Here is a 26,220-nt window from a genome sequence, read left to right on the forward strand (position 1 = left end):
CAAATTCTACAACTTAAAACAATCATTAACATTTCACTCCGAAAACAATAGCTTAATTATATAACTATTAAAGTTTGAGGGTATAAAAGTACTCAAAAAAATAATCAAAGATTGTTGAACAAATTTTAAAAATATAAAGATTAAAATTTAACAGTATATTTTTTATTAATGAGAGCTTTTTTGATAAAAAAAAAATTCAATCTGAGCAAAAAAAATACAAAGTTAGATGTTTATGGACTTAATTAGATTTTGTTGAAAGATTAATTTAGTTTATGAAGGGTTTGATTGCAAGATGAATTATTTTTTAAGTCAATTTAGGCTTTATTTGAAAGAAATTAAAGTTTGGGGATCGAATTATAATTTTTAAGAATTAATTTGGTCAAATAAGGGGCTTAATTGTATAAATATTGAAGTTTGAAGGTCAATTAAAAACTTGATTAAAGAAATCCAAAAATCAATAACCAAACTGGAAAATGTGCCTAAATATAAGGGTTGGAATTGACTGAATCAAGAACTAAATTAACAAAATTTAAAGTTTATTGGTCAATTGAGGATCAAAATGTACAAATTTAAAATTAAGGATAAAAGTGAATAAAATAACCAACTTCAAGGTTGATGTTTGCATTTGATAAGGATATAATTGAATTGATTTTTTAGAATCAATTGATACTTGGTTAAATAAATAAAAAATTTAAAACTGATTTTAAAATAAATTTTTTGGCACCATTTTTTTTAAAATAAAACACCGGGTTTTGTATAAAATAATACTATTTCATGCACTGTTCAATAAAAATAGAGCTTAAAATGGTGTCGTTTTGAACGACACCATGTTTTTTTTTTCCCGTACGCGCACCGACGGGAAAAGTAAGTTTTTCTTCCCTTTCCTTGCAACGTCTCTCCCTTTCTTTCTTCTCCTAGTTCCTCCCACTTGTTCAAAAGCTCTGACATAACCCACACCCCCTCATGGCCTACCACCATGATAAAAGAGGCAGGGGAGACAAGCCTTACGAGGAGCTGCATAAAAGCTGCCCTAACAACATGACTGGACAGAGATAGGTAGCTCCCACTCTCTCTACCACTGTAAATACCCCCTCACAGGTGGTGACACGGGAACGAAAAAAATAGAGAGGACAGACTGGAAAACACGTTTTCCTATCTCCAGTCAGGTGGATGAAAAATTGTCAGCTACGTAAATATGAACATAGATGCAAACGACACAATTCTGACAAAATAATTACTCGCTTGGAAAAAATCTCACGTAAATAAGAAATATTTGACGACACAATTCTGACAAAATAATTACTCGCGTGAAAAAAATCTATAGTTAACGAGTCAGAAGAAGACAAGTAGAGAAGGAGAAAATATTTTAGCGTCATTTTCTTTAAATGAAACACTGGCTTTGTATAGAACAATACTGTTTTATACACAATTCCTTTTTGAAAATTGTAATTTTTTCTGTATTTTTCTACTAAATTTTGCTTAGTATTTGGTTGGTATTTTTATACCAAAAAAATACAAATCTTGTATTCAAATACCTGGTTTTCATACATATATATATATATATATATTTTAGCATGCAATTTGGCTTTAATAACCAGTTTATTAAAGTCACGAGAATTTGGTCAATATTTCAAAAATTTCAAAAAAAATATTTTGTGTTGTTTGAATATCAGGGATTACGAATTTATACGTAAAACATATTTATGATATTAAAAAGATATTTCTTTTGATGATATAGAACAATTAGGTTTTTTACCTAATAAAATAGTGATCTTCTTACAGAGGATTTTTTTTAAACTATAGAGCAACGGATAATTAAAAACCACAACAAGACCTTAGATTTTATAAAACAATGCAGCTTATCTTAGATATTGTATATATAAAGTGCTAATATCTTTTTTTTATACAACCAGTCTTCGTACTAGATCCTGAGACCTTAGGTATGGCATATATTGTTTCTTTTTATGAAACAATAATTACTCGCTTGGAAAAAATCTCACGTAAATAAGAAATATTTGACGACACAATTCTGACAAAATAATTACTCGCGTGAAAAAAATCTATAGTTAACGAGTCAGAAGAAGACAAGTAGAGAAGGAGAAAATATTTTAGCGTCATTTTCTTTAAATGAAACACTGGCTTTGTATAGAACAATACTGTTTTATACACAATTCCTTTTTGAAAATTGTAATTTTTTCTGTATTTTTCTACTAAATTTTGCTTAGTATTTGGTTGGTATTTTTATACCAAAAAATACAAATCTTGTATTCAAATACCTGGTTTTCATACATATATATATATATATATTTTAGCATGCAATTTGGCTTTAATAACCAGTTTATTAAAGTCACGAGAATTTGGTCAATATTTCAAAAAATTTCAAAAAAAATATTTTGTGTTGTTTGAATATCAGGGATTACGAATTTATACGTAAAACATATTTATGATATTAAAAAGATATTTCTTTTGATGATATAGAACAATTAGGTTTTTACCTAATAAAATAGTGATCTTCTTACAGAGGATTTTTTTTAAACTATAGAGCAACGGATAATTAAAAACCACAACAAGACCTTAGATTTTATAAAACAATGCAGCTTATCTTAAATATTGTATATATATAAAGTGCTAATATCTTTTTTTTATACAACCAGTCTTCGTACTAGATCCTGAGACCTTAGGTATGGCATATATTGTTTCTTTTTATGAAACAATAATTACTCGCTTGGAAAAAATCTCACGTAAATAAGAAATATTTGACGACACAATTCTGACAAAATAATTACTCGCGTGGAAAAAATCTATAGTTAACAAGTCAGAAGAAGACAAGTAGAGAAGGAGAAGATATTTTAGCGTCATTTTCTTTAAATGAAACACTGGCTTTTGTATAGAACAATACTGTTTTATACACTGTTTATTAAAAAAAAAATAATAATAATTTTTTATATTAACATAAATATTAATATATTTTTATTTTTAAAAAATTATTTTTAATATTAACTTATTAAAATAATTTAAAAACATTAAAAATATATTAATTTAATAATAATAAGAAAAAGAATTTAAATTTTTTTAACCACTTTTACACGTAGAAATAAACAGTCTTTTTGTGACTTTGTCCACAAACTTCACTTGATAATTCCACTACAGAAACCTTATCAAATAGAGAATTAAAAACGATTAGCCCTCTACCTCCTAGAGCTTTTCTCTATCTGAAGTTCCATATCCCAAAAAAACTATCCCACACACCCATATTAGCTATTGAGGATACTGTCTTCAGAAAGATTATAAATTCTAGGAAACCAGACAGCAAGATAAGAATTACCCAGCCACACATCATTCCCAACTACCACACAGACTTCTTGCTTAGCAATATCCTGAAGTCTCTCATCCTTGGCACAAGCATTGAGAATCTCATGCCATATACTGTCCGTTGCGTTAGCACTTTCTAAAGGGCAAATTTAAAGCTGCTTTTTGATTATGGATGCTGCAGATAACATCTTTCCATAGTCCTGTATCGAAGTTTCCATACCTTCAAGGCAGGAGACTTAGAGAGAGAGAGAGAGAGAGAGAGAGAGAGAGAGAGAGAGAGAGAGAGAGAGAGAGACTTGGGACCATATCTCTACAGAGAGTGTCCACTGATCTCCCTCAGGTCAGCACTATCTAGTTTTGTTCTTCGAAAATTTACGTACGATGTTTTGGATTTGGTTTAAGCTCTTCAGAAATTAGATGGTTTAATATATGTATAAGCATTCTACCCATAAAGTTTACCTTTTCCCTATAAAGGGGCATGGTGTGTGTAGTTACGTTTTTGTTTTTCATTTTTTTTTAAAGAACTAAACTAGGTCCGGTCTGGTTTTTTAATACAATTTAAGCAATTGCATATATAGGAAGATTGTTAACGAGTCAGAAGAAGACAAGTAGAGAAGGAGAAAGTGTGTTATAGTGAAAGAGGGAGATGAAAGTTGAGTGTTGGATCGAGAGGTTATCAGTAGACTGTAAAATGAAAGGAAAAACTTAAAAACTCTAGATTGTAAATGTTGCAACTCTCGAAAAACTTGCTGTTTTTTCCAACACCAGAAGAGGCCCGCCAGCATTATACTTTATAAAAAGCCGACTATATAAGTTTGTCTTTCCTTTCAAACCATTATTTATTAATTTCCTCTCCCTTTTTATTACACCTAATGTTGCCCCCAGTAACATGGATCATCCATTTTCGTTTCAATTACATCAATTTAAGATTTATCGGATCCCATTACCCAAATTACCTTTAATATTTCAATACTTAACATTTAATTACTTACCACTTAATCGATGTTTTTAACTTTAAGTGAACATCCTTGTGGCACTAATTTGTTGTGATAAATAAATAAAGTTTCTATCATTTAAGTGAAAAATGGAGAGTGATGCACTCTCCACTCCACGAGTTAAAAGCAGCATTGAGTTAACTTTAACAACCCTACCTTTTAAATGCTATTATTGGTGAGGTCCATGCACAGTAATGCTACCTTTTAAATAAAGTTTCTTGCTTGCCACAACTATTAGAAAATGTTGCATGCCATTATATAATTTCTTGCTTTAATTAATTTTAACATTAGACTGAGATAATTTGGGAATGCTATGCACCAGAATTTAGTAACAAATTGCAGATGATTTGTTGTTTTGAAAAATTGGGGCGCCATTCATACAAGATTGCCACAAATGCTTTGCATTGTATTGATCTATTTATGAATTCGTAATACTAGAACAGTGACATAAATGCAATTGAAGTTTCTATAGATTCATGTAATTGTGACAGATGTAATGTTTTTTAATTATCGGATTGTACAAATTAAAACGTAACTTTCCTCTCTAAGATAATACAAAAACAACCCTTCCTGATCATAGAACTGTAGAATATCTCTATTTTCTAAAACCATTGCAGCATATACGTGGTTATATTCCTCTACTGATCATAGAACAGAAGAATATCTCCATTTTCTAATATCATTGCATCACCAAAGAAAAATCATTCTAATCCGTTGTCATAATTGTTAAGACCACAAGAATGTATGGATTTTTTTTTACAAATTATAATTTTAGTATCGTGATAGCTAGCCCTTATCAGAATCAGGATAGACAACATTCCAATGGAAGATCCATTACATTAATGTGTGAAAAGAATACCAATTCATTCTGCCATCGGTTTACATAAAGGAAAAGATAAGTATTCACCGGCTATAGTTGTATAAACATTTATGCGGTGTTTGAAAGTGTGGTAATGATTTTATTTTTAAAGTATTTTTTACTAAAAAAATATATTTTTTAAAAAGATATTTTTAAAATCAGCATTTAAAAAATAATTCAAAAATATATAAAAAATAATTTTAAATACAAATAAATTAATTTACTAGAAACACAGTTTCAAACCCAATTTCAAACAGTTATTTCATATATTAAATTTATTTGTTGACTTTTCAAATGGTTCTTGATCTTTTATTTAATTACTCGCGTATCTTGATTTATACGCACACAAATATATTACCATTATCTAGGAAAATAGTTATATATTAGCATTATCTTGATTTATAATATTGTATCAATTACTTAAATAGTCCATGTACAAATTGTTATATATTATCATTATCTAGGAACACTTATGTCTTATATTTGTGGAAGTAGTTGCGAGTATAGTGGAAAATGGAAAATTAATAGTTTTTATCTTGTAATTAAATAAAGTTTGAGATTTTAAAAATTAGTACTAGTGTGAATGATTCATGTATAAAGTTAGTTATACTTAAAAAAAAATGTCACCCTTAAAGTATTATTTATTATGACAAATTATTTTTACTATTTGTTTCTTTTAAATTTATTATTTTTTTTATTGCCATTAATTATCCTACCTTTTTTATTTTTTATCCTATAAATTTTCAGCTAAATTGATCCATATACAACACATGTCGTAGCATTTGATCAAATCTAGATAAATTACCCAAATAAATACTATTTTTGGGAAGCTAATATTTTTTTTCTATATTTGTTCTCCATATAAAACACATTAAATATTAAAAACTCCTAAGAAATTAGGCAGAACCCCTCTCTCTTCATATAGGCTTGATGATCCCACATGGATCAAACTAAACATAAATATATAGGTTATCTTGCAGAATTTAGGCCTACGTGTTGCTGCCTTTTTGAAATTATTTAATTGAATTCTATGGTAATTAAAACAAATATTCTAATAAAATCAAATGTTTTAAGTTCTTTGAAGAAAACATCTATTTCTCTGGTGAGAATTTCTCTTTCAATTCATGCATTTTTTTTGAGAAAAAATGTCATTTTTATTAGTATCTCTCTTTTATAAATCAAAACATAAGTTAATTAAAATAAATATTCAAAAAAATTTCAATGATTTAAATGATTAAGAAAAACACATTCATTTAATAAAAAATATCATTCCTTATTCATTCATTTCTTTTTTGTTATGAAAAAAAACATATTTTATTTTATTATAAGCATGAGTTTTTAAAATAAAAAAATATCATTATTTGGATGGTTTGATCACAGATTTATCTTTAGAACATCTTTATTCAAATTCTAAAAAACAACTTTAAAGTCTCTGTCCTTATTTTTTTGGATTGTTTTATGTGATGATATCAAAAATAAATTCTAAAAAAATTATTATTTTGATATATTTTTAAATGAAAAACACTTTGAAAAGCAACCGCTATCACTGTTTCAAACACTCTTAATGAACTTAATTAATTATTGGTACGAATCAATTTTATTTGATAGTGTGAAATTTAATTATATACATGAACAAAATCTAGCTAGTTATTTAGGCTATTTAATGTTATACCAAGTGAGAAATAGAGAGAAAAGGATGATTTAAAGTGAGAGGGGTAGAGAAGGAGAAAATGTGTCACAGTGAAAAAGTTTTGAAAATTTGTGCATGTTCAATGCTAATTATTTAGGCTTTTTAGGCATTCTTGGTTTGTTTCAGCTAACCTGCAGACTGGAAAAGGATAGCTTCACTGCAAGTGCTTCAAACATGGAAAACGATATTGAACAGGCAAGAGCATCAAATATGGAAGAGGATAAGGCAAGTCCTTCAAACAAGGGAAAAGATACTGACGCGGAATTTGCTTCAGACTTTGAGATGGCTCTATTTATGTGCACTCAACAGGGAGATTCCGAGTGCTGCATCTACAGGGTGCCCCAACCGCTTCGACACGTAAATGGGAAAGCCTACTCTCCACTACTGATTTCAATAGGTCCTCTTCACCGCGAAAATACAAGACCAGAGGCCATGGAAAAGTTGAAACTGAAATATTTCAAAAAGCTTACTGAACGGGTTGGGATGGATAAGAAGAAAATTTCTGATATTATGGTCAGCATTCAGAACCAAGAAGAGAGTCTCCGAAGCTGTTATTCAGAGAAAATCGAAATCGAGAGCCGTGATTTCGTAGAGATGATCGTGCTGGATGCTGTCTTCATCATTCAGTTTTTCTTGGAGTCACCTGGTCCTAAGAATTTTGAGCCCATGATGACATCTGACATCCGACAAGACTTGATGCTACTTGAAAACCAACTGCCATTCTTCATTATTCAGAAAATATATGACCACATGTTTCCCCCTAGCCAGGATGCTACAGCCATTCCTTTTCTTGATCTTGCACGGTGTCATTTTGGAAAGCACGAGTTTTCACAGCGGCCAGAAACCATTCAGGAAAGCAAGCATTTCACTGATTTACTAAGGAGTTTTATGCTGAATGGATCCAGTTTTATGCCAAGGAGTTTTAATTCTATCAAGCTGAAATATAGTGCGGTCATGCTTCGCAAGGCAGGAGTGAAGTTTCAGGCCACCCAAGACAAATGCCTGGTCAACATAAAATTTGAGAAAGGAGTGTTGAAAATTCCACAGTTGAAAGTTGATCACAGCTTCGAACGTCTTGTACGAAATATCATGGCCTTGGAGCAGTGCTGCTACCCGTCTGAAGCTTACGTATGCAGTTACATTAAGTTTATGGACCATCTTATCGACAGTGCAGAAGACGTGGGTTTGCTTGTCCGAAAGGGAATCATTCTCCACTGGCTAGGTGACGATGCCGCAGTTTCAAATATAATTAACAATTTTTGCGAAAATATTGATGACAGTTGCACTTGTTTCGGTGATATCTCTAGAGTGATAAATGCCCACTGTAAGAGCCGCTTTAACCGTATGAAAGCAACCTTGAAACATTTATATTTTCCCAACGTTTGGAGAGGTACGGCAACTGTTGCAGCAGCTATCCTGCTTATCCTCACTTTCATACAGACTATAGCTTCCGTAAAATCGGCATTCTAGGATTTTATCTTGTTTAGCTTTATTATTCCTACGTAATGATGAATTGGATTCTTATTGTTAAAATTTGGGTTTGTGTAGTTCTGAACAAATAATATTGTAATCGAGTTTGCACTTCATAAGTTGTCGGAACATCAAAACATAATTCAGATTAACGATTACCACTACAGCATTAAATAGTTTTACCGACAGATGTATCCGTCGGTGAAAGACACATAATTTGTTGATAATATTTTTATTGACGGAATACGCCTGTCGAAATATTAATCGTTGGTAATTCCAATGTCCGTCGCTACTTCGATCATAAAAAAAACCCAAACACCAACGGTTTTACAGACGGGGGAAGTGCGCCAAAAATAATAATTTCCCACGAGAACTTTACCAACAGACTTATTCCGTCTGTATTTCCAATGGTAAATCACTAATGGACTGGCCGTCGGTTATTGTGTCATGGACAGTAAATATTTCAGAACTCTTTGTACAACACTGATGAATATATCTGTCAGTAATTCAATGGAATATATCCGTCGGTGATTGTGGCATGGGTGGTAATTGTTTTGCAACTCTCGGTAAAATACCGACGGCTTGGTTCCATCTGTTAGGCCATCGGTATTGCCTTTAAAATATTTTTTTAAAAATTATTTATTAATAGTAAAAAAAACTAATTAACCAAATAAAATTGTATTAAACATTAAAAATATAAAAATAATGTTAAATAATATTCATCCAAATATTCATTACAAATTTAATGTGTTTCAAAAACAAAATTAAACTAGATTAACGACGAAGCTGGAAGAGGAGGAGGAGGAGGAGGCTAGTTGTTCCCGGAACCGTATGCCAAAAAAGGGCTGCACATGTATCATCACTCATCTTTGATATAATGTTCATGACCATTTGACGGAGCTGAACATAATCCGTCGAGAGTCATTCATGTTGTTGTTTCAAGGCCATGAACTTCTCAGACTGGGTGCTCGATACTGATGGAGAGCTCTCAATGGTTGAGACACTACTAGTCGCCCGAAAGTTTTTGGCCAAAGTGTTGGAGAGCCCGTAGACCCGATTTTTATCGGGTCCATCAGACGATCCTACCTCCATCCACAAATACGTATCGAAATCCGGATGGGTCAAACGATCGTCCCCATATCTCTCCCTCAACCGGCTATTATAGGTCTCTTGAAAATTAAAAAAAAAAAATCATCATATTCAATTCAATAAAATAATAACTTACAAAATAAAATGATTGAACGAACATACCACGAAGTGTTGAGCATGATTGTCCATGAACTGTTGCACCTTCTTTTAGCGGTCTTGACTCCGCACGTGCGTCTCTACAAACAGCTTCATTGGGCTCGGCTGATGTCCAAGAGACGTAACCTGTAAGGAAAAAAAAGGTTGCAGGTTAAATATATTTATAAGCAACAACAAATTAATTAACGATATATTTATTTAAATTAATCTTATCATCCGATTCGCATGTGCACTGAACGAGACGAAGCCGCTGGTGTGCGTGGTCATTGAACCATGAATTTGCTAGTTCCGGTGGTCGGCACCGGACTGTGAGCATCATGCGTGTTGTTACGCATTTTTGGGTTCCCACAAAACAAAACAAAAATGAAAATGAGAAAGTACAAAAAAATATATCAAAAAATATTCAAAAGAAATAAAAAATAATAATAGGAGCAAGAAAAGGATGCTAGAATGCTGGAAAAAAAGGACAAACTTGGTTGAGGGGGTTCAAAAATGCAAAATGTTGAAATTTGACAGTATATGTTTGACTGATAAGAGTCCTGTTGACAAAGAAAATTCAAGTTGGGGAAGAAAAGTCTAAAATCAGATGTTTATGACTCAATTAATATTTATCTAAGGTTTAATTGAATTTATGGAGGGTTTGATTACAAGAAAAATTGATTTTTAAGTCAATTTAGGCTTTTATTGGAAGAAATTAAAGTTTCGGGGTCCAATTATAATTTAAAAAAGTTGATTTGATCAAATCAGGGGCTTAATTACATAGTTATTGAAGTTTGATGGCTTATTAGGGACTTAATTGAAACAATCCAAAATCAAGGACCAAACCAAAAAAGGCGGTAAAATCAAGGGATCCAATTACAATTCATACGGGGGCTTGATTACAAAATTGTCAAAACATTCATTTTGAAATTTTGAAACGGCAACGTTTTCTTAAAAAGCACTATTTATTGTCTCCTTCAAAGAAAGTCATTTTCAGCAATAAAACAGGGATATGTTTTGCAGCAAATTGCTCCAATTATGGGGCACGTTTTATGGCTGCTATCCCAGCGACCATTATCACCGCAGTGCTTTCCTTGGGCTATAAATTAAAGCCAAAGGAGGAACCATCGCCATGGGAGAAAAAAAGAGAGAACAAAAGGATGGGGAAGCAGAATAGAGGGGAGACGAGACAAGGAGGAGGAGGAGGAGATAGAATGAAAGGAAAAACTTAAAACTCTAGATTGTAAATGGTGTGACTCTAATATTTTTAAAATTTCAAGTTAAAGCCTCGAAAAGGCAAAAACAATAACCAGGAGTTAGCCGAAACAAATACAATACATCGACAAAATCAACATGAACCAAGCAAAAAGAGACCCTAGAAGACACAAATACTAGAATATACAATAATAAAAAAAATCCAGCCCTAGCTGATCCTTTTTCAGGTGAAGGAATCGATGGATTTGGGTCATCAACCTAATCTATATTAATATTAATTATATTAATAAATAAGAAAAAAAAAAGTTAATAAAGTATATTTAGGCAATGAATAAAGAACATGGTTTTTTTAATATTTAACATGATTATAGTGATACAGGTTATTTAGAACATGATTATATATTTTCTTCTTTCTGTTATTTCTTTTCTAACATTATTTTTTTATATAGTAATTGAAAAAGAATATTAATAAAATTTTGTCAACTAGAAACTAACTAAAAGAAAAAACCTACTGTTTTTTCCAACACCAGAACAGGCCCACCAACATTATACTTTATAAAAACTTGATTAAAGAAATTCAAAAATCAATAACCAAACTGGAAAATGTGTCTAAATATAAGGGTTAGAATTGACTGAATCAAGAACTAAATTAACAAAATTTAAAGTTTATTGGTCAATTGGGAATCAAAATGTACAAATTTAAAATTAAGGATAAAAGTGAATAAAATAACCAACTTCAAGGTTGATGTTTGCATTTGATAAGGATATAATTGAATTGATTTTTTAGAATCAATTGATACTTGGTTAAATAAATAAAAAATTTAAAACTGATTTTAAAATAAATTTTTTGGCACCATTTTTTTTAAAATAAAACACCGGGTTTTGTATAAAATAATACTATTTCATGCACTGTTCAATAAAAATAGAGCTTAAAATGGTGTCGTTTTGAACGACACCATGTTTTTTTTTTCCCGTACGCGCACCGACGGGAAAAGGAAGTTTTTCTTCCCTTTCCTTGCAACGTCTCTCCCTTTCTTTCTTCTCCTAGTTCCTCCCACTTGTTCAAAAGCTCTGACATAACCCACACCCCCTCATGGCCTACCACCATGATAAAAGAGGGAGGGGAGACAAGCCTTACGAGGAGCTGCATAAAAGCTGCCCTAACAACATGACTGGACAGAGATAGGTAGCTCCCACTCTCTCTACCACTGTAAATACCCCCTCACAGGTGGTGACACGGGAACGAAAAAAATAGAGAGGACAGACTGGAAAACACGTTTTCCTATCTCCAGTCAGGTGGATGAAAAATTGTCAGCTACGTAAATATGAACATAGATGCAAATTAAATATTAAAATCGATATATAAACATATTTTCTTATTTTAAAAAACTTCTAGGTACCAAGTTTAAATACACTTAACTTTGCATAAGGAAGATATTATATATATAAAATAAATGTTAATACTAATATGTAAAAAAAAATTATCTTTATTAACAAAAACTAAAAATATTAATACAATTTCTAAAAAATAGGTTAAATTTGTTTCCCAATATATGTCTGTGCTGGCAAAGTACATCGAACCAGGTGGCATTGACTATAACATTAAATGAATGAGACATAAAATGTATGTCGTCAATATATAATTAATGTGAGAGTGACAGATCACAAAAGAAAACACAAGAGCTGGCAATGAACATAAATGCATATGACAATGACTATGATATTAGCATTCACTAGCTAGTTAATTAACACTATACATAAATTTTGTGTATTAAAAATACGTTAAAAATGATGAATCAAATTACAAGAATAAATTTGGATATAAAATGGTAAAATCTCTCTTATATGTTTTTTTTTAGATTTACAAATCCTCTAAGTAACAGTTGTATCAATCAAGATTTTCATATAAGCTTGAAAGCTTTATCACGTGAGATTTCTATTTAACATAATTTGATTCGACAAGAAATTTGACACGAAATTACCTCTAATTTGAAAAGAGACTAAAATATTAATACAATTTCTAAAAAATAAGTTAATGCAGTTTTTCTAACATATCTCCAGCTGTTGTAAACATAATTGCATACATAAGACAATGATTATAAGTGTAAAAATATGAACATAAATGCATATGATAATAACTATTAAAAAAAAACTAAGATTTATCATTTATTGTGGTATGGGAGAGATTTCAATGTGAATTTGCATAATAAAAAGCTCCTTTTTTTAAAATCCCTAAGTTTCTTTTTCTTTTGTTTTTTTTTTCATTTTGGTTCCTCAATTTGTTTTTAGTTGACCCTTTAACATTGTATTGTTCTAGTATTGGTCTTTGTGATTTATTTTTATGAATGTATATGGGGATCTTGTGGTATCGGTGGAATATTTCATCACTCAATTGATGCTTATTTTGATAAAATTAAATTAAATTTTATTGATTTAAAAAACTTAGGGATTTTAGGATTGAAATTGAAGATTAAACATACAATCTCTTTTATTTGATAATATCATAAATTTATTTACACAGTCAATAGATGATTTTTCGATCACCTTTTTTTTAAGTTGATATTTTCATTTATTTTTTCTTGGATTTGAATAGATAGTTTGTTTTGGTTGTCTAAATATGATGTTTTTGAAATGTCAAGAAAAAATCACTGCACTCAATTGATACTCGGTTTAACAAAATAAAATAAAATTATTGGTGTAATTAAATGTTAAAGGAAAAAAATTGAATGTGAAAAAATTATGGTGGGCTAGGGTATTCGAGTTGTGCAAATTGGCTGGTGTATATGTCACACGCGCCAGTATATAAAGGCTAGGCATCATGTTCTGACAGCATATGCAGCTGTGTAACTCCTCGAGCCTTTTAATGCAATTTCAACCTTTGATTTAAATAGTTATGTGTAAAATAGAGTGAATTTTTTTAATATTTAAATAAAATTTACCCTATACATAGTCCTTTTAAATCAATACAAAAAACACAAACTATACATTACAAATGCATCTCAAACATAATGGGGATTTTTCATTTAACATAAAGAATTTATCCAATTTTATGAAATTTTAGCACAGATTCCTCTATACCCTACTTAAAATTTTGTCCCGTATTAATACCAATAAACATAACAACAACAACATCCCAAATCATATTTGGCTCACATAACCAATACTCAAGCATTACCACCCAAACATTTTCATCAATTACTGTTATTCACAACCTTTATGTATATAAGCAAAGTTTATATTATTTTACAAAACATATACAAATGTCTTTACATTATCAAATCTAATATACTTTAATAGACCATCCTTTTTTACTTTGTATTATGGAATGTGTTATATTATAAGAAATATTGTACTTTGCTTGTATAGATTTATCTTGTGTAGTATGTTCCATAATATCATATGTATATGGCCTTAGTCATATATATAGAGAGGGTGGCTACCACATTATGTAAGCCTCTTAATTTACACAAAACACTACTTCAATTTGGTATAAGAGCTTGTTTATCTATAGCTATCGGTTCCTTTGTTGCCGAACATAGTGCTACTTCTTTCTTATTTCTTTGTTGTTGATTATATCAGATTTCCTCCATTCATGGATCCTTCCATCACCATCAATATCAACTCTTTTTCTCTTGCTTCACCTTCCCTGGTAGCACCGATGTCTGTGCTCTCATCTACAAAATTGCAACCATATCTGTATTTGTTGCAACAACAATTGTTAGTTCCTTGGCAACCATTATTCCCTTCTCCAACACACAACAATTAATTAATCTCAAGCTTACCAACCTGAACTATCTATATTGGTTTATATAGATGGAACCGTATATGATTGGTCAAGGCATTTTCTTATTTATTGATGGATCGTTTTCATGTCCTTCTCCCCATGTCCTGTCAAGTGATGCTTCTGCCGCCTTTATCACCTTCGATTCTAGTATTAATCTGATATGGAAACAACAAGATCAACTCATTCTCAGTGCTCTCCTCTCCTCTCTTTCTATGGATGCCTTCCATCTTGTGTTTGATTGTCCGCCTTGTACTAGTGTTTGAAGCACACTAGAACACGCCTTTTCTTCACCATCCAACTCTTGGATTATGCAATTACATGGCTCTCTTCAAGATCTTCATCAAGGTGATGATATTGTAACCACTTATTTTTAGAAAGCTAAGGGATATTTGACAATTAGTAGCAGCTGACAAACCTATCTTCCTTACTAGTTTCAATTTATATGTTTTTCGAGGCCTTCGTAGTGAATTTTATGAATTGGTTACAAGACTTTCGACCAAGGCTAAGCCTTTTCCCTACTCTGAGTTGTATAGTCACTTGTTTATCCATGAGTGTTTACATAAAATCTTTCTTTAATCCATTCCTAACTACACTATTATTGCTTACCCCTACACAACCTGCTTTTACTTTTGCTACTCAACATGGTTTTTTTTTTTTTTTTTTTAATGGTAGTGGTTCCTCTCATAACCAGGGCAGAGGAAGACATGATAGCTAGAGGAATACTCGCAGCTCCTTCAACTAGTCCAGTGGTCAGAATTACCATGCCAATAATGGTGGTTCTTAGCAGCATAATCATGGCTATGAGAGCAATTAGCAACAACAATCTAACCAAACATCTTCACCCAATCAGTGGTCTTATACATGACAGGTCTGGTGTTAGTTATACAACATTTTTGGTTACTCAGCGCAACAATGTTCATCACTAGTGACCTATGAAAATCAAGCCTTGACCAACTTCTCTTTTAATAATGCTTCAGTAGCAAACTTTATCACTTGGTTTCTTGACACTGATGTAAATCAGCATGTTACTCCAGACATTGTAAGTATGACAAATACAGAATCCTATTTTGGTAATGATCAATTCCATGTTGATGATGGTAATGGACTTGTCATATTTAATATAACTTATATTACCTTACATACACCAAAACAAGCTTATACTTTGTCTAACATCTTACATTCTTATACTACCTTACATACACCAAAACAAGCTTGTACTTTGTCTAACATCTTACATGTTCCGCAAATTAAAAAGAACTCCTATTTGTGTTCAATAATTTTGTTGTGAAAACTATGTTTTTTTTTTTTTTTTTTAATTTCACTCTGTTTTTTATGTTAATGATCTCATAGCTGAGGAAGTTCTTCTTTTCGGTTAGAGTAAAGATGGTCTCTATGTCCTTTTAGAGTCTTCTACCATATTTATGCCTCAAGCCTTTTGATCTGTTAACTTGTATACTTATGTTGATGTTTGGCATCGTCGACTTGGTTACTCATGCTCACGTGTTTTAAGTCTCTTAGCATCAAATAAAAAGGTCGTTTGTAATTCTTGTCATTTAAATTTTCAATGTCAAGCATGTTCATTAGAAAAATCATCACGTATGTCTGTCATTGAGACCTATAGCTTATAAAACATATGCTCCTCTTGAGCTATTTTCAATGTCAAGCGTGTCTATTAGGTCATGCCCCCATTTTATCTTTTGATGGTTTTTGGTATTTTTCTTTCATTTTTATAGATGTGCATACAAAATTTATTTGGTTTTATCCCATTGTTGTCAAATCTCATGTATTCAATGTGTTTCACCAATTTCAAGTTTTTGTTTAACAATAATTTTCTCACAAAATTAAATCTATTTAAATTGATTGGATATTATAAATTAAATTCTTTTTTCAAAACCATTGGTATTCATCCTCGCTTAATATGTTTACATACACATGAACAAAATGGCATTGCTAAGCATTGTCATCGCCATATTGTTATCATTGTAAGGTACCTTTAAAATTTTGGAGTTATACTTTTGAAACTTTTGTGTATCTCATTAATCATATGCCAACACCTATCTTGCATAATAAATCTCATTTGAATGCTTGTTTCATCAACCACATGATTATACCCTTCAAACTGATTGGATGTCGTAAATTAAATTCTCTTTTCAAAACAATTGGTATTCGTTATTGAAACTAGTCTTACTTTTCTTGGTCACTATAAGGTACCTTTAAAATTTTAGAGTTATGCTTTTGAAATTTTGTGTATCTCATTAATCATATGTCAACACTTATCTTGCATAAAAAATCTCATTTTGAATGTTTGTTTCATCAACCACATGATTATACCTTTCAATGTACTTTTGAGTGTCTTTGGTTTCCTTTTCTTTGTCCTTATAATGCTCATGAGTTAGACTATTGTTCTACTCAACGTGTGTTTTATAGTTTATCTCACCTAGGCTATCGTTGTCTTGGATTTTTCTCTAATTGTATTTACATCTCTAGTCATATTTGTTTTCATGAATAATATTTTTCTTTTCTTGAGTCTGACCTATCTTTACCTCTACTCACTCTACGTCGACGCCTTCACTCACTTATAACCTTCCTTCCCTTACTACTTTCGAGTGTCTTTGTTTTACTTTCCTTTGTTCTTATAATGCTCATAAGTTAGACTAATGTTCTACTCAATATGTGTTTTTAAGCTATAATTTATCTCACCTAGGCTATCATTGTTTGAATTTTCCTCTAATCATATTTACATCTCTCGTCATGTTTGTTTTCATGAATAGTATTTTCCTTTTCATAAGTCTGACCAAGTCTCTACCTCTACTCACTCTGCGTTTACACCTTCACTCACTTATAACCTTCCTTCCCTTACTACCTTCTCTGTCATAATCTATTTCTGGGTTATTCCTTAAATGTATATTTTTTTTCTAAAAAAAAAATTAAAGACTAACATTTTGGAAAAAGCAAACTGGTATGATTTTAAATACAGAAAAATCAAGTTACAATTTTGGATGAAATCGGGAGCCTAATTGTATCTCATTTTACCTAAAACTAAAGAGACAATTCAAATTCAAGGTTAAATTAAATCATTATTGGATGACCCTGTATACAAATTAAGGCCATGGATAAAATTAGATTTTTAATAGGTCAATTTGATTTAATCATGGGCCAAATTAAAATTTAATTATGTTTAAGAATTAATTTGGGTTCAATTGAAGGATTTAATTTAGTGCAATGACTTAATTATACTTTAAATATGTCAAATTAATTTTATTGAAGGCTTAATTGGTGAAAAATTAAGTTTGGGAGCCTAATTTGAGGTTAATTGAAAAGATTTGAATTTTAGGAGAATACATTTAGTTTTTACCAAGTCTATTGATGAAAATCAGGGGTAAAAGTTCAAGAAAATCAAAGCTTTTGAGTCAATTAAGGGCTAAATTGAAGAAAATCGTAATCAATGACTATTTTGAAAAAGGCATTGAAATTGAAGTTCCTCGGGTGATACATTGAACAAATTTGAAAGTTTGAAGCCAATTAAGGAAGTAATTAAGAGAAATCAGAAATTGATGGAGTAAAATGTACTTTGCTAAAAAAACACCGTTTTAGAATTAACTGTTCATCTTCTTTTCCAATGGCATCCTTCCCGAGTTTTTTTATGCTTCATCTGTCTACTAAATTGGACAAAACTTACACGAAAATGATCACCTAACACTTGACTACACATTAATTAGTGTGATATGTTCTGGCTAATTGACACCATAACAGCTATGACACCACCCTAAAGTAGCCAACCCGACCGACCCTTTTCCTGCAACAATTATGACACCTCATGATCACTGTTATTAAACCTGAATCTGCCCGACAGATCATCCCGTGACCCGGTGGCTGGACTGGTTCGAGTTTGTTATAAGTTTGGAAGGTGTAACAACCCGACAAAACCTGGTTGACCTAGCGAGTCGACCCATGACCTGGGCAAACCCGGATGAGACCCGATGGTTTTTTTTTCAAATATGGTTTTTCTCTTATACCCCTCTTTTTTCATATTTTTTTAGTTGGTTATTAATACTTTTTAAAGTTTATTATATAAATATCAGAAAAACATTTTATTTTTTCAACGTGGGATTTGAAACATTTAGTATATATACTCTATTTTCCCAAGAAAAAAATTATTTTTCAATATGAATTTGAAACCCTTTCATATATATACTCTATGTTTCCAAGAAAAAAAATTATTTTTTTAATGTGGGATTTGAAGCCCTTTTGTATATATAATTTATATTCACAAGAAAAAAGTTATTTTTTTTCAATTTGAGATAAAAAAAACTTTTTGATTTAAATATTTAAACTTAAAAGGATAACATAATATCTTTTCAGTGTGGGATTTGAAGCCCTTTAATATATATACTCTATATTTTCAAGAAAAAAATTATTTTTTCAATGTGAATATATACTCTATGTTCACAAGAAAAAAAAGTTATGTTTTTTCAATGTGGAATAAAAAAAAACATTTTAGTTTCAATACTTCAACTTAAAGGGATAACATAGTATCTTTAATATATGAGATTTGAAGCCCTTTAATACATATATTTTATGTTCCCAAGAAAAAATTATTTTTTCAATGTGGAATTTGAAGCCCTTTCATATATATATATATATATATATATATATATATATATATATATATATATATATATATATTCTATGTTCACAAGAAAAAAATTATGTTTTTTCAATATGGGATTTGAAACCCTTTATTATATATACTCTATGTTCCCAAGAAAAAAGTTATTTTTTCAATGTGGGATTTAAAGCCCTTTTATATATATACTCTATGTTCATAAGAAAAAAATTATGTTTTTTCAATGTGGGATAAAAAACTTTTTGGTTTAAATACTTCAATTTAAAAGGATAACATAATATCTTTTCAATGTGGGATTTGAAGCCCTTTAACATACATACTCTATATTCCCAAGAAAATAGTTATTTTTTCAATGTGTAGTTTGAAGCCCTTTTGTATATATACTCTATGTTCACAAGAGAAAAATTGTGTTTTTTAATGTGGTATTTGAAAGCCTTTAGTATATATACTCTATGTTCCTAAGAAAAAAATTATTTTTTCAATGTGAGATTTAAAACCCTTTCATATATATACTCTATGTTCAGAAGAAAAAAAGTTATATTTTTTCAATGTGGGATAAAAAACTTTTTGGTTTAAATACTTAAACTTAAAAGGATAACATAACATCTTTTCAATATAGTATTTGAAGCCTTTTAATAGATATATACTCTATGTTCACAAGAAAGAAATTATTTTTTCAATGTGGGATTTGAAGAAGGAAGTTATTTTTTCAATATGGGATTTGAAGCCCTTTAGTATATATATTCTATGTTCAAAAAAAAAAATTATATTTTTTCAATGTGGGATAAAAAACTTTTTAAAATATTCTTTTAAACTTTATTATTTACAACATGTATAGCCTATATTCACATAGATTTTTTTTTTTATTTTTTCATATGAAATATTAAAACTTTAAACATATTTTTTATTTTTTTTCAAGTTGATCCAGGTTAACCCATGGAACCTATGACCCGGCCCCTTAACCGGGTCAACCCCCGGGCCGGGTTGATAACTATGCCCATGATAGCTACTTTAAGTCAATGGTCAGGATCATTCTAGGTTGAATAAACAACCAAGATTTGGTACCAGTAAAGACAAAACATTCATCTTCTACCTCCAATAAGTAAGGGTGGATTTAATGGCATGAAGGAGGAGAAATCAAAGTCCAATGTTGACCAAAAATCAGCCACTTCCCCATCCATTATTACTCTACTCTCCCTTTACCACCACCTCAGCCACTATGACCTTGCCTCCTCTGCACCTTTGTGAGCCATCAGAGCTTCTACCTTCTTCATGCAGGACCTCTCACCTATGACAGGAACAACCACTACCAACTCATCTTCTCCCCGACAATTGCAACATTCACACCAACTTTTTTTTCTCAGCAGCAACCCTAACAACTTGGCCCTTCCAAAAGTGGCACCACCACCAGCCACACGTCAGACACGCCACCAACAGCTCCTCACATCAGGTAATCCTTCCTCCCTTCTTCTTTTGCTTTGTCCCCTCGCCATCGTCATGTATGCATAATTATAATTCATTATGCATGCATGGTGTCGGGGGGGGGGGGGGGAGTAGTTACCTGATGGCTGGACTTGTTGGGCCAATATCGACCCAACCTGTTTAGCCCACTAGTCAGCCTAACTGACTAAGTCCGACCTGAATTGCTAGGCCAATGTAGTTACCCCCTGAGTTTGGACCCAACACATGTCGGTCCAACCTAAATGGATGAGTCGAGTGCAGCCTAAAAAAAAAGAGAGGCTGGACTTGTTGGGCCGATATCAACCCAACCTGTTTGGGCCACCAGTCAGCTAAGTCCGACCCGAATTGCTAGGCCAACTCAGCCCAATATATTTAATAATCATATAATTATAATAATAATATATAATATTATATTATATATATTAAAAAAAAATATTCAAAATATTTCTAAAGTTCATTTCAAAATAATAATATATAGTATTGAGTTGTGTTTTTACATTGTATGATACAAATCTGATATTAAAATATTTGATTTTCTCTAAAACATTTCTTAATTTAAAAAAAAATAGAAAAAAAGTCTCAAAACTTCTAAATTAATTTTCCCCTTTCAAAAAAACTAAAAAAAATATTTTGTTTTCGTGCATATAACCAGATCCTAAAAAGTTTTCCAAATATATTTTCATAAAAAAAAACAAAAATATTGCATCCTTTTCATGTTTTAGAAAAAAGCAAGAAAAAAAAATTAGATATCATAACCAGTTTATGATTATCTATTAGGATTTTGTCAAAATATTAAAAACCCGTCACTAATCATATTGTTTATTTTACGCTAGGTTTAGATGTAAACTTTAATATTTGGAGGTGTAAAACTATACAATATAGTACGCCTTAAGTTATTAAAAATATAAAGTACAAAATAAATATGATATTAAAATTTACATTTTTAAACAATTATGACTTCACCGAATAAATTGGAGAATTCTTCACGAATAAAGATCTGTTTTTTTTTCCCCTAGCAGGGTGCATGTAGTTACATTCTTATTAAAACATTTTTGTTATAAAGAACTAATCTCGATCCGGTCTGGTTATTTTTAATAGAATTTAAGCAATTGAATAGGAAAAAACAGTTTGTTAGGTGAAACGAATTACTGTTATGAAATATGCATCTACTTGACAATTGATGGAAATGATTCAATTAATTTTTTTAATAATGCACCTGTCTTGTAAAGGAATAAACGACAATGAAGAAATGCAGCTGTCTTTCCCTCTCACTATCGATTTTTCCATCAACTTTAAAGGATGCTTGGAAATTTTGCTAGCAGGTGAGTGGGAACGCAGCTAAGGCTTCACGTTTTCCGAGTAGTGTCATCCAAACTTTCTTTCAAATTCTTATGTCCACACATCTTTGATCTAAAGACTAAAACTGGAGGAGAAATAAGCAAGCCACTCCAAGTTGGGGCTAGCTAAATGATCAATCACCAAATTTGTTGATACTCCATCTTTCTTGAAAAAGAAAGCTAAACAAACATAAGTACGGATATATTAATCTGGCCCTTTGATGGCTTTTCAGTCCTGCATGCTGTCTTATCTTTGTAGAGAAAATTATAATATAAACAAAAATTGTTTTCATCTTGGGGTCTTCCTTCATGCATTTGAGATTTTTATCTTCTCATGCTTGGTGGGACGGTGAGTATTTTAGCAGGGTGATCGGTGAGTATTTTTTTATATATATAAAAGATCATCTTCAGATATAAAAAAGATGGATCCAGGATTCAACATTTAATGATAACTATCTTATATATATATTTTTTGTCTTTAAAAAGTTTACATGGTAAAATTAAAAATACTTAACTCAGTATGAGAAAAACATTTTCTTTAATAAATCACAATAAAAAAAAATATATAAGAATTATTATTAATTAGAAAAAAAATAATGTTAGTATATATTTTTTAAAAATAGATTAATCTCATTTTCTCTTCTTAGCTGATTATGAGCATAGATTCATATGTAAATGCTTATAATATTACATGAAACATGCTGTAAATATTTAAATGTCAAAATGGCAGATCATAGATGAAAACACCTGATAGCATGCACGTTTTCCAATTACTAGTCACGTGGATCTCAATTTCTTTAAAAGGGGAAAAATAGTCAAGTCGATAGAAAAAATTATTAACTACTGCTAACAGTTCATGAGCTTCATTAGAATCTTTGATCCCAATATATAGGAACAGAGAAAAAGACCCAACACTGCTCTTTTAATTGAATACATCCCAATTTTTTTTTATAAACATTATAGTTAAGATTATTTTTTAAATAATTTTTCATGTTAAAATACATGTTAATAATATTTTTTTTATTTTTTTAAAATTATTTTTGACATCAGTAAATTAAAATAATTTTAAAACACTAAAATCATATTAATTTGAAGTTAATAAAAAAATAAAAACATTTTTATTTTATTTTTTAAATACTTTTAAAACAAAAAAAAAACAGTTTTTTTTACACAACTTCACTTTGATAATTCCACTTCAGAAACCTTATCAAATAGAGAATTAAAAACGACTATCCCTCTACCTCCTAGAGCTTTTCTCTATCTGAAGTTCCATATCCCAAAAAAACTATCCCACACTCCCATATTAGCTATCGAGGATACTGTTTTCAGAAAGAATATAAATTCTAGGAAACTAGACAGTAAATTTGTTTTTTTTTTTTAAATAGGTTTTTTTTAAAAAATAAATTATTTTTTAATATTTAATAGTATAATGAAAAATAATTTCCAGTGTTTGGTTATGTCACGGAAAATAAACTGGAAAATAACTTATTAATATTTTATTTTTTTCAAGTTTTTTAAAATAATAAGAAATAAATCTAACAAATTAAAAAGTTGAATGAGAATGAAATTGAAAAAAAAATTCATAAATTATCTCAAATAAAATAAATAATAATCAATATAATAGAGATCAATTCTAAAAAATAAAAAAATTGAAAGATGAAGAAATTAAAATAATAATAATTAAAATTTCATAAATTATTTAAAATAAAATAAGTAACAATAAAAAAAATATGGACCAAATTTGATAGATAAAGAATTTCAATTTAAAAAATGATAAGGGAAAAGCAAATAACAATTATAAAAATAAGGACCAAAGTTAATATAAAAATTAAATTCTAAGAGATGAAATTGACAAACAAATATTTAAAACAAAATATATATAACAATTAAAAGTTTGAAGACTAACTTTGATATAATCAGCAAATAATATGATTTTTAAAAAATTTCCACACCTTCCAGAAAGTATTTTCCGCTCAAAATAAAAGGAAAATATTTTTCTAGAAACCAAGTTAAATTATTTTTTAACTGAAAATATTTTTCAGTAACTGAAAAATATTTTCATTAACCAATTTTTCTAATAAAAAAACAAATACAACAAAATTTAAAAAATAATTTTATAAAAATCTACTTTTCTGAAAACAGCCAAGCTAAGAATTACCCAGCCAGACATCATTCCAAAAGTTGGTATCATGACCTTTCCCAATAACACACAGACTTCTTGCTTGGCAATATCCTGAAGTCTCTCATCCTTGGCACAAGCATTGAGAATCTTATGCCATATACTGTCCCTTGCATTAGCACTTTCTAAAGGGCAAATTTAAAGCTGCTCTTTGATTATGGATGCTGCAGATAACATCTTTCCATAGTCCTGTATCGAAGTTTCCATACCTTCAAGGCAGGAGACTTAGAGAGAGAGAGAGAGAGAGAGAGGAGCTGCAATCTATAGGAAAGAGGCTCGCTGCTTGGGACCATATCTCTACAGAGAGTGTCCACTGATCTCCCTCAGGTCAGCACTATCTAGTTTTGTTCTTTGAAAATTTACGTACGAATGTTTTGGATTTGGTTTAAGCTCTTCAGAAATTAGATGGTTTAATATATGTATAAGCATGGTGTGTGTAGTTTCTTTTTTGTTTTTCATTTTTTTTAAAGAACTAAACTAGGTGCGGTCTGGTTTTTTAATACGATTTAAGCAATTGCATATATAGGAAGATTGTTAACGAGTCAGAAGAAGACAAGTAGAGAAGGAGAAAGTGTGTTATAGTGAAAGAGGGAGATGAAAGTTGAGTGTTGGATCGAGAGGTTATCAGTAGACTGTAAAATGAAAGGAAAAACTTAAAACTCTAGATTGTAAATGGTGTAACACCCCTTCCTGATCATAGAACTGTAGAATATCTCTATTTTCTAATATCGTTGCAACATACCGTACGTGGTTATATTCCTCTACTGATCATAGAACAGAAGAATATCTCCATTTTCTAATATCATTAGATCACCAAGAAACAATCATTTTAATCCGTTGTCATAATTGTTAAGACCACAAGAATGTATGGATTTTTTTTATAAATTATAATTTTAGTATCATGATAGCTAGCCCTGATCAGGATAGACAACATTCCAATGGAAGATCCATTACATTAATGTGTGAAAAGAATACCCATTCATTCTGTCATCGGTTTACATAAAGGAAAAGATAAGTATTCACCTGCTATAGTTGTATAAAAATATATGGAGTGTTTGAAAATATAGTACTAATTTTTTTTAAAAATATATTTTACTAAATAATATATTAAAATAATATTTTTTTTAACAAAATATTTTTAACATCAGCATATTACAATTATTTAAAAATATAAAAAAATAATTTTAAATAAAAATAAATTAATTTATTAGAAACACAGTTTTAAATCCAATTTCAAACAGTTATTTCATAGATTAAATTTATTCGTCGACCTTCAAATGGTTCTTGATCTTTTATTTAATTACTCGCTTATCTTGATTTATACGCACACAAATATATTACCATTATCTAGGAAAATAGTTATATATTACCATTATCTTGATTTATAATATTGTATCAATTACTTAATTAGTCCTTGTACAAATAGTTATATATTACCATTATCTAGGAAACACAAATTGAATCAGTTATGTCTTATATTTGTGGAAGTAGTTGCGAGTATAGGGGAAAATGGAAAATTAAGAGTTTTTATCTGGTAATTAAATTAAGCTTGAGATTTTAAAAATTAGTACTGGTTTGAATAATTCAAGTAAAAGGATAGTTATACTTAAAAAACCAATGTCACATTTAAAGTATTATTTATTAAGAAAAATTAATTTTATTATGTATTTTTTAAAATATTTTTTAATTTTTATTTTTCATTAGCACATCAAAATAATTTAAAAATATTAAAAAAAAATAATTCAATACAAATAAAATTTAAATTTTTGTAAAAAAAAAATTTCAACCGTAAAATCATTCAGTATATAAATATATCGATACAATTTCTAAAACGTCAGGACTCAGGTGTTTATAATACCAATGCCACCTAAAAATTCCCTTCCCGACAGAACTGTCTGGTTGGCAAGATGCCAAAATCCCAACCACAGCAGTGAAAAGATAATTAATTAATTAATTGTCCAACCTTTCATAAAATATGATTTGACATAAATATTTTATAAATTATAATGTTTCCTTGCAAATAATGCATCCCTGTGGCATTGTTTCCTCCCCCTCCTCTATTCTTTA

At 30.1% G+C, this 26,220-nt stretch overlaps 1 protein-coding gene across 3 annotated transcripts in view; it reads left to right on the forward strand.

Annotated features, from left to right (window-relative positions):
* The first annotated feature begins 2,624 nt into the window (after positions 1-2,624).
* Positions 2,625-26,220, forward strand: part of LOC118057020 (UPF0481 protein At3g47200-like) — a 29,224-nt gene continuing 5,628 nt past the window's right edge. The window contains exons 1-2 of one of the 3 annotated variants that reach the window (XM_073405910.1): positions 2,625-3,652; positions 6,983-8,479. In XM_073405910.1, the coding sequence (XP_073262011.1) occupies positions 3,485-3,652; positions 6,983-8,326 (1,512 nt within the window). In that variant the 5' untranslated portion in view covers positions 2,625-3,484 and the 3' untranslated portion in view covers positions 8,327-8,479. Of the gene's footprint in view, positions 3,653-6,982; positions 8,480-24,153; positions 24,481-26,220 lie in introns of those variants that run through there. The other 2 variants (XM_035069467.2, XM_035069466.2) reach the window with 2 other exon arrangements.

Source organism: Populus alba, chromosome 17, assembly GCF_005239225.2.
Source record: "Populus alba chromosome 17, ASM523922v2, whole genome shotgun sequence".
NCBI classification, from domain to species: domain Eukaryota; kingdom Viridiplantae; phylum Streptophyta; class Magnoliopsida; order Malpighiales; family Salicaceae; genus Populus; species Populus alba.